Source organism: Ambystoma mexicanum, chromosome 8, assembly GCF_040938575.1.
Source record: "Ambystoma mexicanum isolate Mex_15411 chromosome 8, UKY_AmexF1_1, whole genome shotgun sequence".
NCBI lineage: Eukaryota > Metazoa > Chordata > Amphibia > Caudata > Ambystomatidae > Ambystoma > Ambystoma mexicanum.
Genome location: NC_090929.1, coordinates 993,027,922 through 993,047,433, shown reverse-complemented (window position 1 = coordinate 993,047,433; position 19,512 = coordinate 993,027,922). Strand labels below are relative to the sequence as shown.

Here is a 19,512-nt window from a genome sequence, read left to right as displayed (position 1 = left end):
CCAGAGGAGTTGAAGTGCCTCTATTGTCTCAGTTCTCGGGGTACAATCCAGTTCTAAAGCTTAAAATCTTACTACATCCCTCTTCCCAAATCTTAAGTCTTCTTCTCAGGTGAGCCTTGGTGGTCGCTTTCTGGGTCCCAGACCCAAAGACTACAGCAGTTCCTGCTATCCGGTGGGTGGTTCTATGTTACTTCAGCAATGCAATAACATTGGGTGTGGGGGGGGGGGGCAATCTGGAGAGAGGTTGAAGCACCATTCCACACTAGCCTTCCCTTGCGAGCCTGTACTACCAAAACCTCTTAAGCGGTCACAAGGCTCCATGATCCCTACTGGAACCCTCACCCTCCTCCTAAATCTTCCCTGAGCTTGACTAAAACTTAGCCCTATCAAAACGACAGAGCAGATGCTTTATAGTCCAGCACCTTCTAACACCACCTCAATCCATTGGCCAATGAGATGTGCCCACACCAGCACTGTCCTCCGTGGTAAGACATCTTGGAACCACAATATACAGCACCCTCAAACTCTGAGCGCAGGTGAGAGTCATTGCCATAAATTGCTTTTTCCATCTCTGCATCAAACCTCCTGTAATGTTCCCCCACAGAACCATGGCTATATCATCACTAGTGCTAACAAGACTGGATTATGAAAACAGGCTCTATTTTGGACGCCCAGAGTACCTTGGGTGAAAAGTAGAAAGAGTCCAGAATGCCAGACTTCTCAGGACAAAAAGATCCAAACACACTGCCAGAGCCCAAGGTGCACTCCATTGGCTCCCTGTCAAAGAAAGAAAGAAATCTCAACACCCTCTGCACTGCCCACTCTGCCTCCTTTGGAAGGGGTCTAACGTACTAAAGGAGAGACTCCAGGGCAAAGAAGGCTCTGTGAGTACCCCTGGTATTCTAACCTATATAGACACTTAAACTCATATGCCCAGAGACAAGAATTACACTACTGCTAGTGTGTAAATCGAATTCTATAAAAGATATTCTATGGCAAACATTGTTTATTCTATCACATCTTTTGTTTTGGACCAAAATCTTACTATGCTTTAGTGCGTCCTACCAGGATTACCTAAAAAACTCACTGCAGGAGACTAAGGTCCAGTCGCGCCACACTAGTCATAATTAGGAACTTCAGTAGGAAACTACAAGGAGGATTCTCATTCTTCTTACTGGATGCCAAACTCTGGAACACCCTACTTAAGCATCTTCACTTAGAATAGAGCCATCTGACATACAGGATCCAGTTCAAGAGCTGGCTCTTAAACTAACTGAATTGGAGTAATAGCAACAAATCAAGATCTACACAAGAAGAAACTAACCAATCACTGAACTACGCCTCTTACATAGACAAGTGTCTAGGTCGTCTCACAAACCACACTACATTGGAGACCAATCTTCTCTACCTCCCACTTAGAGAACCACATTGCCACCTCTCTCCTCAAACCTTAAGATTAATTTTAATTGCGCTACAACAGACTTAAGCTTCTTAATTTAAAAAATGAAATTCTATTTGGAATTTGATTCCTATACATCCAGTCACTCGAACCGCTGCAGATGAATGTTGAATCGATACCAATTTGGGTGATGATCTCCCCACTCGTGAGACACTGGACAAGACCTTAATGCCTCAAAACAAGGAAGAACTTCCACACGAAAGACCAGGAAGCCATTGAGCAATAACCCCACACCTCATCCCTCACTAACTCCTCACTATTGAAATCATGTTACCTTACACTTCATTCACTCCCCATCAGACAACCCACAGGTTCTTGTGTACTAAACATACTCCTACCATGTCAATCTGCTATGAACAACCCATCACTGCTTCTGCAACCGGGGGACTGCCCTTATGGCTAACTCCCATCAGTGTAACCCCATCCCCCAAGCACAGTTTCCATACCGGCACACAGGTAACAGGCACTTTTAATCTGCTCTCATCAACACCACAGGCTTTCACATCTTCCTTTCTTACTATCGCACTAACACTCGCCAGCAGACCCAATTTCTCAGTGAGCCACGTTCAGGAAGGCCTACATTATTGGCAGCAAGACCACTTACCTTATTTTAACTTACTAGTAGGGGTATTTAGGTGTTCCCCATGGTCTTCCTGTAATTGAAGAGATCATTTAGTTTCCCCAATCCATTTCGTGTATTTAGGGTTTGGAAAGAAGGGCAGTGTGGGGGATGTAGTCCATCTCTGATTTATTTGCCCTTAGGATTTTGGCGGCCTGGGCCTGGGACATGTTTTCTAGCAAACATCTTGTCTAGGTAACCTCTTGGGTCTTTTGCATGGTTTACTCAATCCCAGATCCATAATTATACTTTCTGATTCAGTCTGGGTTTTTTTCTGTTCGAGAGGGGACTTTTGGGAAACATGTTTTTCAGTTATTAACTTCTCTGAATGGTGATAGTCGTCTGGGTGCTGGAGGAATTTTTAGGGTCCCTGGTTTGTGGATGGGCCTTGTGGTTTCCCCAAGTTGAATCCCAGTTGGGGGAAGAATGGTGAGGGTCCTTCACTGTATGATAGACTTGTCAAGCTGTGGGAACCATGGGAGGTTGACAGGATCCTTCCTATACTGCCTCTTTGTCCATCATCACCTGGCTTAGGGAGGGCTAAGCAACTCACTGAGTTGCTTGGCTCCTGCTCCCCAGAGCATTGCTGCAAACTTTGTCAAAATACTTTTTGCTTTATGCCTCTCTGACTCTCTCTCTGCACCTCTCTCTCTCTGTTGTTGCATTTGTCAAGAGGACAGACAGAACCACACAGATATTCACATGGCTAGAGAATGAGACTGATAGACATTCTGGGAATATGGGGGGTAAGGATTTATGGTATGATTGAGTTATACAAACACTAAAAGAAAGGCATGAAAGTGTGAGATAAGTGATTTAAGAATACCATTGGCTGACACACATTGAAGAGACATGACCTGACCGAGAGTCCATTATTTACGTTGTGTCCCACACACCTACTTTTACGCCCAGCTTTCAATCGTTGGAGTAAAGTGCCCGAACTTCAAAGTCATATATGCGTAAATCGAATCATTATTAAATATAATTTTTCGTGACTTGTTACCATTTCCTGTTGGTGAAATTGTAAAGTGCTTTATTTATTTAGAAGCATGCATAATTCATTTTGATTCTATTGTTTAGGTGGATAATCAACTCCTTGGCTCGACTCAGTCAGTTGTACTTTACGTCACCCCAAATAGTGAAGATGAAACAACAGAGGTTGGTCCGGCTGTTCAGATAAATGCAATGAAATTTCCCAGTAAGAATGCACTCACTGATCTATATAAGGTAATCAAACTTTACCGAAACATTTTGAGCAACAATGAATGATGTATGCATATCAGTATTTCAATTCTCCATAACTAGGGTGAAAAACTGGAACTTGCTTGTTAGTCAACAGCTGGGGTCCATAGATACAGAAAGACGCTTTGCATTTCTGTACATTGTCTATCCATCACTTAATGTGAAGCTGCTAAGAATGTAAATGTTTTAATATGCACCAACCTTTTCAGTTTTCCATACAAAACCAGTGGCAATCGGTACTAGAGCTATCTTGTGTTTCTTGCAGGACTCTTGCATTACCCCTCCTCACATTGCTTCTTTCAATTGCTTAGCTATGTTGTATAAAAGATTATGCTGACCGACCCAGAGAGTGAGTGAATCTGGTTTTCTGGTTCAGGCTACAGTGCTGAAGCCTACAATGTCTGTTGAAGCTTAACTGGGAAATCTCTAAAAGGAAAAGCAGGAGAGATTAGTGATTATTCCATTTAGTGTCAAGAGTCTGACCAAGGCTCACACTGAAGCTGTCATGACTGCATCTATCCACAGGTTTAGTTGTATACTTTGGTTAAACCACTCCCTACATCCACTCTCCCCCCTCTTAAGTGCCAGGTATGTCGATAATGAAACAGATATTTGTGCAGGGATCTCTAAGGCCCACTGGTTGCTGTTTGTGGCCTGACCTTTCCTGCTTATTGAAGCAGCAAGTGCATTGCAGGGGACAATGGCAATGGTACCCTCTATACCGAAGAAGTGTGGGGCTCTAAAAAAATACCATTATTGACACCCACCAGCCAATTAGTACAAAATAAATCCAGAGCTAGATAAATATTTGAAGAACACCACCAGCAAATCACTTAAACTGCTGACATCTTAAAGATGATTTATTATGGCTATTTCCAGCATGGCCCTGTATCTATCCGCCGCCTAGGGTTTGATTTTATTAGCCATTGTAGATAAGGACAATGGAGAAAATGTAGTTGCCCTTAAAGAATGGTTGCCATGCTCATCTAGCTACTGTCCTTAACTTTATGAAAGCATTATAGAAGTATAATAAATTGAAAAAAGACACAATAGTGACAGAGTTAATGAAAATTAGAAAGCAAGTTTGTGTTGTGCTCTGCTGAAGTGCACATTTGGCGTATGTTTTGAACCTGTGTTTTCTATGGTGTATTCATATTAAACAGCATAGTGCTGAATGTTGGTACTAGATAAAAACCAAACTAATTTGAATACAACCCAAGCCACATATGTAGTTAGTAGCATCCTCCCTATCCAAAGTGATATCCCCTATGTGTGTATATTTATACTGAGCCTTGTCACTTGACATTTTACATTGACATTTTATTTGTCATCTCTCCTCCTAAACTGGGGTTCAAACCATGTCTGGAGTGTGACAGGATCATAGTTCTGAGGGGTGCAGGTATTGGAAATCTTTATACCCAATAGCAATACATAAATATGTGATTAAAGATGTAATAGCCTGGACTGCCTCCCTCTCCAAATCCTCTGACTGAGCCTCGGAAACTGGCGCAACCTGCGTCTGGGGATAAGGAAAAGCAAAGAAAAGGAAACAAAATGTTTGCGATATCACATTCAATGTTATTCTTCATAGCATCCTTCCTACCCCTCCTCTAAAATGGTAGCGACTCCAGTCTCCGACTCGTAGCTTAGAATCAATCAAGCATTTGCACCTACCTTGATGGAGGTGAGTGACAGACCAGCCCTACCAAATGCATCATTCACCCCTGCACAATGGGAGGCATATAGATTTCTCATGTTGGATATCTTTTAGCTGGTGTGCAAAGAACCTCTGATCCCGAATGAAGGGCATTAAAGCATGTGACGAATCTCAGGATGTCATCACTATTTCCATGTGGGGTGGGGGGGGCCCTTTTCATGAGGCCAGGGAGGTGAGCCCACTACCCGATATTCCCCCTGGGTGTGGTATTCAGTTGGGGATCTCATGGGGAGGGAGACCCTCCCTGGCACCAGTGCCAACTATTCGGAGAGAACGCAGTATGCCAGCCACCTATCCCAGACACCTCCATATGTGTCACGACCCTCGCCCAAAACCCCCTCTGGCAAACCCATTGGCCAGGTAGAGTCAGGACTCGGGCCTCTAGAGCCTGGCATCCTCTTCAAAAGCCCTCCTGCGGCCAGTCCTGGCGCCTATGGCGCCAGGCTCATACACCATGAAAAAACAATGTGCTTGGGAACTGCTTTATTGTATTGTCAGCCAACATGGAGGCATCCACATAGCTTGGTTCCCAGGAACCAAGCTATGCGGTGTAGTGTTTTGGGTGTGGTAGCCTAGGGACTACTTTACCTGGACTATTTTGTTGGGGCTATTTAAACCACACCCGAGCAAGACAACACGGTTCGCGTTACTTTGCAGCTTGCAACGTGACGCTCACCGTGTCCAGCTATTCCCCCCGAACCTCGGAGAAGCAGAACCTGCAATGAGACAAAAGGAACATCATTAGCAGCAGCATCTTACCTGCAGTCTTCATCTTTAGCCACTCACACCTCCTGAGAACAGCTTCCTCGAATCTGCATGCCTCCCGGAAAGAACGACCTGAAAGAGTACGATAGAGGAAACATTAAAGAAAGCAGTAGAGACATTTGCAAATTACGAACTGCTCAAAAGGCTTACCTGGCTGGTCGCCTCTCGGCTGGCACCACTCCAGACATTCCACTTGCGCTGAAGAACACTGCGACCTACAAGGAAGGAAAACACATGTTAGCAAAGGCAAGACTTTGCAGCGCTGCACATAGCGCTTACTTACCGCATCATAGCGCTCTTAATGCGCCATCATTTACCAGTGGGGCTCAACCAAGCCAGTTCGCCACGCTGAATCTCCGCGTACCTAAGGGAGAAAAGGAGACATTTTAAAACAAAGAAAGGCATGCAGGATAGCAACAATACTAAAGAACAGAAATAAGACCTACCTGAACAATATCAAATGGGCCAGCATCAGTGAATTAACTGGACCGCACACGCCCACGAAAGACAACGCGCTCCTGCAAGAAGACAGGACGGAGAGCATGCCTAACTCTACCACAAGGTGAGGAGAGGGCCCCCGAGGGGCTGAAATCATACTGGGGTGAAGGGAGGCTACTTATCCCAGTCGGTCAGTCTTGAACACAGTCCTCCTGTATTTTCAGGCAGAACATTCCCCGCAGACCACATCTGGGCAAAGCTGAGAAGTATACCAGCAAGTAACCTGGCTTGGTGGCGTCCATGTGGATACTAGGTGAGCATAACAATATGTCTTTATGGTAGATAGTATCCCTCCCTCTGGAAATACTGAGATGAGCAAGAGTATGGTTTACTTGGAGAGAATACTCTCCTAAACTTGGGTGAAGAAGAATACTGACAACCCAGTAGAGTGAGCGAGCAAAACTACTGAGACAAGGAAGAGGCATGGAGCAATGTGGAGTGCACTACAGATCCAAGGTGAGCAGACTAGTAAACCTGGAATAACCAACTCCATGCTTATAAAAAGGGAAAAAGGATTTTGGTTTTTGTCTAATCCTTCCTTGAGGAGCCACATAGGCATTAGAAGCACAGAGACTGACCGAGACGCAGAGAGAGGAGCAGGAGGGACCAGAGCTGGTTGGGAGAGCGAGTATGATCAAGCCATCGGGTGGACCCAGGGCTCCTGGTGCTTGGGGGTCAGCGGCACGCGGAGAAGGAGAATCGCGTGACCAAGGAAATTACAGCTAGACTGCCATCCCGCATAGGTCCCACCAGCCCCAGCAGTATTGCGTTTGCCAACAGACTCCTTAGGGAGGCCACAGGTCTTACAGACCATGAAACAAGGTACGCGGAGGGCGAAGAAAGATATAATAATAATAATTTGCATTGATACGGCGTTACAAACCCTCAGTCATTTGAGCGCTGCTTTTTTACCCACATTGTGCAGTGCTCATTTATCACCCTCAGAAAGATGAAAGGCTGAGTCTTGCCCTGCCGGGATTTGAACCTGCGTCGGCAGGCTCTGCACGGATGTCAAAGCGAGCACTCTACTCGCTGTGCTATCTGACCGACTATGGGAAATTACGAAAGTCATATGCAATAGAAAGGGGCAAGGAAGATTGCCCACATTGGGTCTGGGGCCCACAATTAAGAAACCATAGAAAAGGGGTCGGGGACCCACAACTGAGAAACAAAAGTGAAGGGGTTTGGGACCCACAACCGAAAAAAAGGTTTATAAGCTGGGTCTGGGACCCAAGATACCCCCGCTAGGGGAGTACACCAGGGCTTTCTATTGAACTATAGGTCTATTAAGAATGGGTCAAGAACCCAAAGACATCCCTGGCAGGAGAGTACACCAGGCCTGTCTGAGGAACAGTGAGAGAGAACCTGGAGAAGGGAGTCATAACCCCTTTGTAAGAACACATTGGTGTGATGTTTGCTTTAACCAAAAATAGTCTTTATTGACTAAAGAAAATAATTCAGGAAGGAGAAAATACAATATCAGAATAATTCGAGAAGCCCTTGGTGTGGGGTTCCATCCACTCTGACTTCGACTAGATAAGGCTCTCGTCTTCGTCGGAACTCTCTTGGTTGAGCCTATCCGATATCCATTGGCTCTACCTTTTGGTTTCTTTGGGCAAAATCGGGCAATATGCCCCCAGTCCCCACAATCAAAACATTGTGGCTGTCGACTGATAGCTGTCCAGCCGGGACCCCTTGTCTCGGTTCGCAGGGTTTTGGTTTCACCAATGCTGGTTCCTTGTGGTACTGCCTTGGGTGATTCTGTAGGAACAACACGTGAGGGACCCGCTTTCTGAAAGGCAGAGGCAATGTCAAACGCTTCAGCTAGGGTAGGCCTGTGGTGTTGGCGAACCCAGCTTTGCATGGCGGCTGGTAAGGCTTCTACAAACGGTTCTAGTTAGATTTTGTCCATCATTTCTTGTACTGATCCTGATGTAGGTTTTAACCATTTTTCGCTGAGGTCGTGTATTCTATAATACAGTTGTGTAGGCGTCTTCCCCACTACACAGTCTGGTTTCTCTTAGCCTGGTCCTGTAGGCCTCTTCATCGACCCTCATCCTTTCCAGGATGGTTTTCTTGATGTCTGCATAGCTTGAGTCACCCGCTGGATTGGCAGCCTGGTAAACCCCCTGCATGGGACCCGTCAAAAAGGGAGCAATGAAGTGCCCCCATTTTTCCACCGGCCTTTGGGAGTTTCTGGCAACTCTCTCAAAATTTGTGAAGAAATATCCCGGGTCTTCTCCTTGTTGGAATTTCTGCAGCACATTGGTTGGGGCAATACTTGTAACCCTTGCAGCTGCCATGGCTTCAGTAACTTGCTTTAAGGCATATTGGTTGGCTGCTTGAAGCTGTAAGGCCTGTTGTAGCGCTTGTTTGTCCGCCTGCGCTTGGTGGCTCTGGACCTGCATGAGCTGTTGTAGTTGCTGTTGACCGTCGGTTAGGGCTTTGATGATGGCCTCCATGACATGTTCCAGGATCCCACCGCTGCCACCAAAAATGTGTAAGAACACATTGGTCTGATTTTTGCTTTAACCAAAAAGTCTTAATTGACTAAAGAAAATAATTCAGGAAGGAGAAAACACAATATCAGAATAATTCTCCTTAAGGTAGTCCAAATTTAAGTATTGGCTTGGGCCTCTTCTGGGATAAGGACAGAACCTGTGGTTAGTCCTCGTAGGCCCAGCGCAGTTTTGGTGCTCCTTCGCCCTGGTCTCTGTTGTGAAACAGAAGGGAGAAATACACATCAGTCCTTCCTTGCTATCTGGTTTATATAGGGGCTGTACCCTCCTAATCCAATTGGAAGTCTGTATACTATGTAGCTTAGAAAAGCCCCTCCAAGCTCTGCCCACTTCTTCCCAGAGTGAAGGATGCCATAATGGAGGAGGTACTGTGGCCGCGTGTACCCTGCTACTGAAGGCGTTCTGCCCTGCAGTATGAGGCAAGTAATTCCTGGCGCTTTCGATGTATCCTTTGTTGTGAGTCGAGTAATTATTACAGTTCTCTCCCCATTTGTGTGTGCTTCCCGGGGGATTCCGCTCCGGCATCCTCCTCTGAACGTGACGCTCCAGGGCTTCTTCGGTTAGTGTCGTCAGCTGCTGCTGGGAATCTGCCATCTCTGCTTCTCCACCCCTCTGCAGTTCCCTTGTCTGCTGCATCTCGTACTTCACCTGACACACAGCCCTCTTTCCTCATCGCTGCTTTGTTTACAGGGTGCTTCGGCTCCATGTTGCCGTCTCCCAGCCAGGCATCTTCTATGGCGGCAGGGTGCTCTGGCTCCATATTGCCGTCTCCCAACCAGGCTTCTCCTAGGGCGTCTTCGACCTCCCGCTGGGTTTCTCTGTTGAACCCACCCTCCCTGGGTAGTGGCTCCATAGGGAGACCCTCCGGCCGAGGAAGGGGCTCACACCCTTGTATTTTCGAACATTATGTAAAGCCAAGAGAAGGCAGGCATTCTCAATGCACTGTAAAGAGCTCAGAGAGAACCAGTGGAAGGCAGTTCTACTCCCTGGTGTGTTCTGAGCATTGTGAAAAGCCAAGAGAAGGGAGGCATTCTCTTGCCAGTGCAAAGAGCTAAGAGAGAACAAGGGGAAGAGAGTCAAACCCCCTGGTGTATTTTCGAACATTGTGAAAAGCCAAGAAAAGGGAGGCATGTATTTTCATACATTGTGAAAAGCCAGGAGAAGAGAGGCATTCTCTTAGCATTGCAAGTAGCCTGGAGAGTGCCAGAAAAGCCACGAGAAGAGAGGCATTCTCTTGGCAGTACAGGGAGCCAGGAGAGAACCTCGGAACAGAGTCATATGCCCTGATGTTATTGTGAACATTGGGAACACGTTGCTGGAAAACCAAGAGAAGGGAGCCATTCTCTTAATACTGAAACTTTCAGTTGGAACTTTGTTTTCCTGCTGAGCCAGATAACTTTTTGGCTACTTTGAAACGTCGTCTTAACCTTTTGGAAAAAGGATTGTGACTTGGGGAAGGGAGCCATCCCATTAATAATCTGTTTCACTGATACATGGACCTGTACCTGTCCAGAAGAAGGGAATCACTCTTCTGGACTGAGAAGATTACAAACCCCTTTAGTTTCGTTGTAAGTGTAAAGGTTGGAAATAGTTTTTTGACACAGGGCGGTGGACTCTTTTTAGGTCTTGGATATTCTGACTGACTCCTTAGTTTTGTTGAGGTAGGGAAACCCCTCTTAGAGTTAGGGAAATATAGGGGTTTATTTTCTTTTTTTCCCATATAAATAAAAGTTCCTGCCAGCCACCATGCCACCACTGTGTGAGAATCGCACTCCTGTACCCTTACGCCTCTTAGTATGGAGGGAGTCTAATTGCTACAACCAGACAGACCCCAGTCACAGTTGCAAAGAAATCCTTCAGCAACATCAATCAGACATGTGCAGATGGCGGCGGTCCCATAGCCATAAAGTTGTGCTTGCCAAATGAAATATGCATGCTCTTATCGCACAAGTCACCAGACACTGTTCGCCTGCTGTCACTGGATCCGCCAGAGTTATAAGCTTACCATTACTCTGTGATGAAAGCACTGTAATAATATCAGACATCTTCCTGAGTTTACCCAACAGTTCACTGGCTTTTGATTTACACACTAATGAAACAGAAGAACCCATGTCAAAGGAGACAATATAGGTAGGGCCAGCAATCTAAGGGAAAGAAACCTCACATATGTCCAAGGCAGTTATAGAATACAAGTTGGTTGTAGGCATTAAAGAAAATTCAGAGACTAACCCCCCTTTTTGCCCATATGACTCCAGACACTTGGCCCAATCATGGAACAGGGAAAATTGTATGCGAGTGGGTTTGATACTACTATTGTGCGCTAGTGTCCACTCTCAAACATTAAGAGTATAGGACCGGCCGCAAGGATCCCAGAACTGGAAACCCACCCACTACGGTTTGGATTATAAAGACTGAATAGATATTAGTTCGGGATATGAACTTGCGCTCTGTATTAAGTATTGGAACTGGCAAATATTATGGAGAAACAATAACTACAAAGCACATTGGGTAAAAGTATACAGTGTGAAGAAGACAATAGGTTTGGGCTAAAATAGCCAAAAGTGTATTCCATGTGAAATACAGCCAACACGTGTTTCGACCACCTGGTTGTTCTCAAGGTCTAGGGCTGTCTTGAAGATTTGCATAACCTGATGGACTAGATAGTCCTATTTAGAGTCTATTCCCGATTGAATTCATCAATTAAGTCATAAAGGGTCAGTAATTGCCAGTTTCATGTATTGCTCGGTCTTGTTTGCCCGTAAAGTAAATCTATAAAATATGTATTAAAACCGTTAGCTAGGGCAGACAAAGGGGTAAGACCAGAAACACTGATTGAAGGTTGTTATCTTTGAGAGGAAGTAGTCAGGGATTGTGTTAGAGCATAAATAGGTAAATTTAGAGAGAAAGAGACTGGAAAGTCTGTTTGGAAGAAAGAGATATTGACATTGAGGGAAAGGAAGACATTATTGACAGTGAGAAAAAGAGGGAGCTATTGACTCTGGGAGTAAAGGGGATATTAATTTACAGAGGAAAGAGGGAATTGTCAATTTGAAGATGAATGAGGAGTGAAATATTTGCCTGGGGATTCGGTCTGAGTAGTTGGATTTGGGTACGTGTGGTATAGAGGAGAGTCTCTTTGGGATTCACGTGATTGACTATTAGAGGAGTCACTGTGAAAAGAGGAGGAGGAGATTGGATTTTGAGAGTGTTTTATTTGAAGGAGGTAGGATACCACCAGGACAGGAACAGAGAGATTGATTGCCCATTGGGGGAGGTGGGATAGAGAGCCGGATCACCCCATGAAGAAGGGAGTAGGACAGGCCACCCGCTTCCCAAGATACTAGAAAGATGACAGAGGACCCGGTTAGTCCAAGGTAGATTCTAGAGGTGGGAGGAGGTATGTGATGATGGCAGTGCACCAGGTAGCAGGGAGGCTAGCATGGGTGTAGCCAAGGCAGGAAAAGGCCCCAACAAAGACATTTGAGGTAGAAGGGGGTAAAGGAACAGAGTAGGACTATACTTATAATTGTTAGTGTTCACCCATAAATTCCTCAGCTTTATCTCTGACTGCGCTGCTAGCATTGCAAATATTTTTACTCAGGAGGCACTGTGTGCTTTGGTCCATGCACGCGGCACACTGCTTCAGAAACATTTTGCTCCAAGGATTTTTCTCTTCATCATTCTTTCCAAACACAGCTAGGTTCTTCCAAAACATTTTAAGCGTTGCAGAGACTGCACTTCAAAGATATTGGGCCTCATTACAAGTGTGTCGATCCGGAAACAAGCTTACTGGCACCCTTGTTTCTGGACAGCCACACTACGAGTGTGCCTGCTGGGGCCGCTGCGCCTTACAGGCCTGACCTTGCCGGGCGCATTGGCCTGGTAGGAAGGGTCGTCACTGAAGCACCGGCACCGTTCGCAACAGTGCCGGTACTTCCATCTCCCCACTCCCATGGAATCCTATGGGACTTCATGGGAATGGGGACTTACACAATCTAGCACCTGACTTCCTGCGCAGCTGGTACTTGTAATGTCCCGGGCTGCCAAACTTGCTTTGGATCAACCATCCCTGAAATCTCTGACGTGGTCACTCATCCGGTCTTCAGAGGCCGAGATGAAAAGGCCCTGCCCTGGAGAATGTGAGAGGCTCATCACCGGCGAAAAAACAAAAAGCGGTCACACTCGTGGAGTCGCTTTTCCTTTTCGTCATCTCGTAAAAAGAAGACGTCATAGACACAAGTCTAGCTCATTGTCGGAAAAAGACAAAGAAACCCACACCCCCACCGCGAACAGCAAGCCTCAGCGGCAAAAGTGTTGCTAAGTGGCGCTCGGTACCTCCGACCCCACGCACGCCACTCCATCGATGCTATCAACGTCAGAGAGACCGTCGGACTCAAAGTCAAAAAAGGCGCATAAACCATCGACGGCTGGTCCATCTCTTGAGCTGAGTGTCGACAGGCTGGCGTCCTGACATTACTGAAGCCTCGATCAACACTGATGGCCATTCCATCGGCATCGAAAGAAAGACCATTGGCTCCGACTATCGCGGACAGATCTTTTGTTCCGCTCCAGTTCAGGGTTCTTCGAATCCATGGTGTCGATTTTCAGCATCGGCCACGACGATGACCAGGGAGACACTGATCCCATGTTTACAGGGCTGGGAGGTGTTGATCTTTTGGACGACCAAGCTGACCTGTTGGCTTTAGCCCAAGTGTTACACGACGCCCACGGCCTGGACACTGTCTCCGGAAATTGAATTTTAGCATGATCAAGATGGGTTACACGCACACCCATGCTAAATTTAGGACCTTGGTGGAAAAGAGTAGTAGACACCATGGGTTTGAAGTCCTCTTCAGCCCTACGAATTAACGGACAGCTTGGATGAAGTTCCTGTGAATGAATGCCACTTAACCCGGCAATTGCAGACCCCCTAGCCTCTGTGTGGCAATATCCCTACTCCATTCTCCCAGTAAACTCTAACTTTACGGGAAGTACAGGCCGGCAAGAGGAGATCCATCTTTCCTGGCTTCCCATCCTTCTCAATAAGGGCTTGTTATGCAAACAGCCACAATCACCACCAGATCTGCGGCATCCATCTGCCTCCTAACAGGGAGGGTGAAAGGTTGGACGCGAAGGCCAAGAAAGTCTTTAGATTTGCAAAGTACTCTTTCGGTTTATGGAAAGTCATGGAGCAAGCACCGCAGTATATCCCTGAAGGTGAAATGCGGGATGGGTTTACATGGCTGGTGGAAGATGGGAAGGAGTTAGCCAAGCAGTCGTTGCACTTGCACATTGCACTTGCACATTGCACTTGCACGTTCTCAATGTCACTGGGCCTAGTAAGATTGTTGTTTTTGTCCTCCCCTGTTTTCCCCTCTCTTGCCTTATCGCGCTCTGAAACACTTGTGTATGTGCGCGATACAAATAAAATATCATATCATAAACGGCCTGGACGTGACCAACTGTGTTGGCCGTTCCATGGGGTTGGCTGTAGTACTGAGAAGGCAAGCCTTCTTAAAAACATCATGGAGCTTTACAGCTGCAAAGAGATCATGATACGACCAGCGGACGAAGGTGGTGCATTGGTCATTATGAATACAACTGATTATGATGCAGAATGCAGGAGGCAATTACAAGACCGGGCAATTTATGCCCCTTTAGATCAAGATCCTACAACATCTATCAAGTCAAACCTTGAAAAATTACTAGATAAGGCCCTAGATCTTGAATGGATCAACGAGCACACTCGCAAATACTTGTATAATTTACACCCAAGGATTCCAAACTTCTATACCATACCCAAAATTCATAAGGATCCAATTAAGCCAACAGGAAGACCAATTGTGGCAGGCATGAATAGTATTAACCAACCACTGGGCATATATAGCAATTTCTTTTTACAACCTCTGATACAGAACACCAATACATACATCCGGGATACTACTCATTTTTTACAAAAATTGAAGTTGACACCGTACAACTAAGACTATTTAATGTTCACCATCGATGTTAAAAGCCTGTACACATCAATACCTCATGATCCTGGAATGGAATCTGTTGAATGGATATTACTACAAGCACCCGAAATTCAAGCAAAGTAAGAATTCATACTCGCCCTCTTACAGTTCATAGCAGAGATTTCTTACTTTCAATACAAAGATCAATTTCTATTACAGAATTCAGGTACATCAATGGGTGCCACTATGGCCCCTAGTGTCATGATGCCTACCCCCGGGCATCACGACCAAGGCCCTCAGCTCCGGGAGCAGGCATCCAGACATTTGTTTAAACCTCAGCAGCCCCGGCTAGGGGCTGTCTGGGTTCAGTCCTGGTGCCTTAGGCGCCAGGCTCATCATAGAAATCAGTCCTGGCGCCACAGGCGCCAGGCTCATAGACTTTACTTACCTGATGCAGACCATGCTGCAAAAGAGTCCAAGCCTACATGAGGCCTGGATGGGACTATTTTGTTACAGGGACTATTTTTTACTCAGGCGTGGCTCTAGGGAACTTCTTACCTGGAACTACTTTGGAGGCTATTTAAACCACACCCGAACAGCAGCACATGCTTTGCGTTATTCTGCATCCAGCAGCGTGACGGTCACCGTGCCTGCAGCCAGCATCCAGTCTCCTGCCACGCCCGCCTCAAATCTGGAGCTCCTAGAATAAAGAAGAAGAAAAGGACAAGGTTGGAAAACAAACTTATTTCAAATTCCTCACCTAATTCCGGAACCATTTCATCTCCGGACCTGGAAAGTACATCAGTCCTGCACCGTCGCTTCGCCAGCTCCAGCACGGCGCCATACTCACCAGTTCTCACAGCATCTTTCGATCCGGCACTGTCTCCATCATTTCTTCGCCATAATCCGGCACCTAGGGGACACAAGAAAAAACAAGGTGAGCCAAGGGAATCAACAAATACAACCTCTTACCACCATAGACTTACCTGATTTACCACCGGCGGTATTATTCCATAACTCTCCACATTTTCATATGCCGCATCTGTAAAGAGGGAGAAAAACAACACGTTAACGCATGCAATAGTTACCGGACAGTGTTGGGTAACACAGACTCTTACCTGAACGCCAGCAGCAGCTACGAGACCTTCTTCTCACGAACTCAGTTGCAACTTAAGGAAGAAAGGGGACAAGAGTGAACATCGGGCACGTTTAACTCTTTGAACTTGATATTTACCAATCCCGCCAGGGACTTCAGAGTCAATACTTACCGGAACTCTCCCAACGCCTTCAAACCAGTGAAGTAACTGGTATCTACGCGCCCCTGCAAGACACGCAGGATGGAGAGCTCATCTTTTACGAACATAAGGTGAGGTTACTAAGGGGATATCGGAGGTGATTAGTGGGGGAGAGCGAGAACAGTTGGGAGGCCATCACTAAAACCCACAGGTGGTTAATCCCTGTCTCCACTTGCAGGAAAATACTTCTTCGGGTCCAGCAGACAAGACTAGGCGGGCCAGTCCAGACAGCGATCTCTGCACTACGCATCACGTTGAAGGAGACCGCAGCTGTCCGGGTCCGATCGACACCCCTGTGGGGTCCAGGTGAGCGTAACACCTAGATACGCGAACTGCTTCATGCACAGATACGAGACGGACTATGTACTCAACAAAAATGAATGGAGCAAGAACATCCATATGTGGGTACATTACATCGTCGACATTTTTGGAATTTGGTCAAGTAATGAATCGGAATTGAACATCTTTTTTGACTACTTGAATAACATTGACAGCAGAATCCAATTTACCAAAGAAGTATCTAACAGCATGATTAATTTCCTGGATGTAAAGATAGAGAAAAAAGCAACAGGCTATAATACCTCCCTTTTCCGGAAATCCACAGATCGTAACAATCTTTTACATCGTTTGAGTTTCCACCAACCAAGCTTGCTAAAAAATGTATCATACAGCCAGTTGGTACGAGTAAAGAAAATTGTGAGTGATCCGGAAGATTACTTATCCCAACAAACTGAGATGTCCGATAAGTTCCTCGGAAGAGGATACAAGCAAGAAGAATTAGAGCTGGCCACCCAAAAGGTAATTGCTCTTGACCGAGATACACTACTAGCAAGTACCCCAAAAACGAAGAAAGAACTTAAATCGCCAATGTACGTCTCTAGATTTTCAACTCAAAGCAACAAAATTAAAAACACAATAAAAAAACACTGGAACATCTTCAAGAATGACATCGGAGTACAACATTTGTTTGATGAACTACCTGTTTTTGCCTACCAAAGAAACCGGAACTTACTGGATGAACTGGTAAGAACTAGACCACCCATTAAGGAACCTATTACACAACAAACTGGAACATACCCCTGTTTACATTGCAATAATTGCAACTTTGTGATTTAAGGGAACACGGTATATCACCCGCGTACAGGCGGGAAAATGTCACCTAGAACTTATGGTACTTGCGACAGCATCAACGTTATTTATGGAATAAAATGTCCCTGCGGCAAATATTACGTGGGGCAATCTACCAGAGCAGCTAAAACACGCTGGAATGAGCATCGCTCATGTATTCGAAATAAGAACATAAACTCTGCAGTAGCTCGTCATTGGGTCAAGGAGGGACACAAGCTCACACAAATAAGGTTTCTGATCTTGGAAGTTCTCACAAGGAATAATCCCCATGAAGATTTGGGTTTAAGACTGAGTAGAGGAGAAACCTACTGAATCGACAATCTAGGGAGTTTAACTCCCACTGGTCTTAATGAAGAGATTAATTTCCATTGTTTCATTTGATCAAATAGCTTTTAACATTTTGCTGTTAACAATCTGTTTTGCGTACGGATTTAAGCCACGGGGTTCCGCAACTGTTATGCCAAGTAAACACATTGAAGTTCATATAGTGGGTTTTACCCAGTTGATCTGTAAAAAAATGGTATTTGAATTGTATTCAGGTTTGCATTACAGCCATGTAAATATGCACCCTTGCAACCTTTTCCTGGACTTTTCAGTCTGGGACCTAAGGTGCTGTCCTCAGTGACAGCACCATAGTCTCGGGTTGCCTTACCTTCACCCCCTTATTCATTAATGTCATACCTATCATTGCCATAGGCATCACAATTATGTAGTGTTTTAGTAGTTTTTAGTGTTTCTTCTGTTTTCATTATTAGTTTCTTTTTTTATAACTTTATCACATTGGTTTTCCTCACCTATATCATTGACACACTTTATTATACATACCATACTGGCAAACATACATACATCTCCTGTATTGTGTTGCTTGTAATACATATGCACTCTTTTGCAGCCCGTGGCGCGCTCCCACCTCCGTGGGGCGTACATGTTGAACTACAATATCCGTTGCCAAGACAACGGTCCACAACACAGTAAGGATACGTTATAGTTCTGCGGCGCACTCCCACCAACATGGGGCGTGCACGTTAAATAACCCCCATTACCATGACAATGGACCACAACAGAGTAAGGATACGTACAAATTCCTGAGTTCACGGCGCCGCAATCACTGTAGCACGCCGCGTCTTTGCACAACCAGCTCCGTTGCTAAGCCAACGTCAAACAACAGAAGTTGGAATTCTTCCCACACGCTGTTCAGCTGCCGAGCAGTAAAGAAACAAGCCTCGAATAAAGGTTTGTTTCAAATTGAGCATTTTTCGCAGACCTACTCATTTAGGTTATGCTATAAGAATTGACAGGTGGTATAATTTGATCCACAGAGTACGTCCGTGAGTGGCATTTCCCGCCGCATACATCAAAATAGACAAGCGCTGAACATGGGCATCTTAGACGTTTACACGCAACCACAGAACCTTGAATGTTTCACGTGCGCTATCTAGCTGCCGTGCAGGAAAGAAACAAGCCTCCACAGCAGGTTGCTTTCTCTTTGGGTATTTTCCATTGATACATTGTTGTAGGTCTTACTATAAGAATTGACACGTGGTTTATTTATTCACAGAACACATTTAGCAGTGGCATTTCCCACTGCTTGCAACAGTGAAATAGATAGACGCTGATCACATGCGTCCTTGCCATTCACAGGACCTCTTCCTAATTTCACACAGTCAACTATTAAAACAGGTAATAATTTGTCTTCTATACATTTTTCTACCTATCCTTTACCATTCAAACTTTACTAATTTCAATTTTGTTATTATTTTCTTTTACAACATGTGCTCTTTGGCAACATTTGGCAACAATTGAATATGGTATGTGATGTTTCATTTACTATTATTTACATTTATGTTCATGAAATTCTGATGGTTTCATTGTATTATGTAAGCTCGCCCTGATGAATGAGGAAACTCTGAAATGCATTGGCAATTAAGTCTAAGCTGTATAAACATGTTGACTGTTTCCTCACTAAGAGATTATTAGTGAAACAAACCTTTTGGATATAAACTTATTTTTGAAGGAACAAATCACAGATTGATTTATTACAGAGCAGCAGTTGAATGTTATTTACCACATGAAAAATATTATTGGAATTAGTAACCCACAATTTTCCAAACTTCAACATCCCAAGTTGGGACTAACAGAGAGTAACAGTGTGGCTTGGTGCTTACACCTAGGCTTTTTTTGTACAGTATATATACACAACACCAGACTTCACTTCCGGAGGCGACGATCGACGGCCGAGTCCCACTAGGCCTCCTGTTGAAAATGTTTCTGAGTAGCAGAGCTGGATGAAGATATCTATCAGATGAGGAATCT

At 45.2% G+C, this 19,512-nt stretch overlaps 1 protein-coding gene across 1 annotated transcript in view; it reads left to right on the top strand.

Moving 5' to 3' along the window:
* VPS13D (vacuolar protein sorting 13 homolog D) overlaps nt 1-19,512 on the top strand; it is a 3,263,180-nt gene that overhangs the window by 2,842,286 nt on the left and 401,382 nt on the right. Inside the window, exon 61 of the mRNA XM_069610908.1 lies at nt 3,159-3,305. Within this exon, the coding sequence (XP_069467009.1) occupies nt 3,159-3,305 (147 nt within the window). The remainder of the gene's footprint in view (nt 1-3,158; nt 3,306-19,512) is intronic.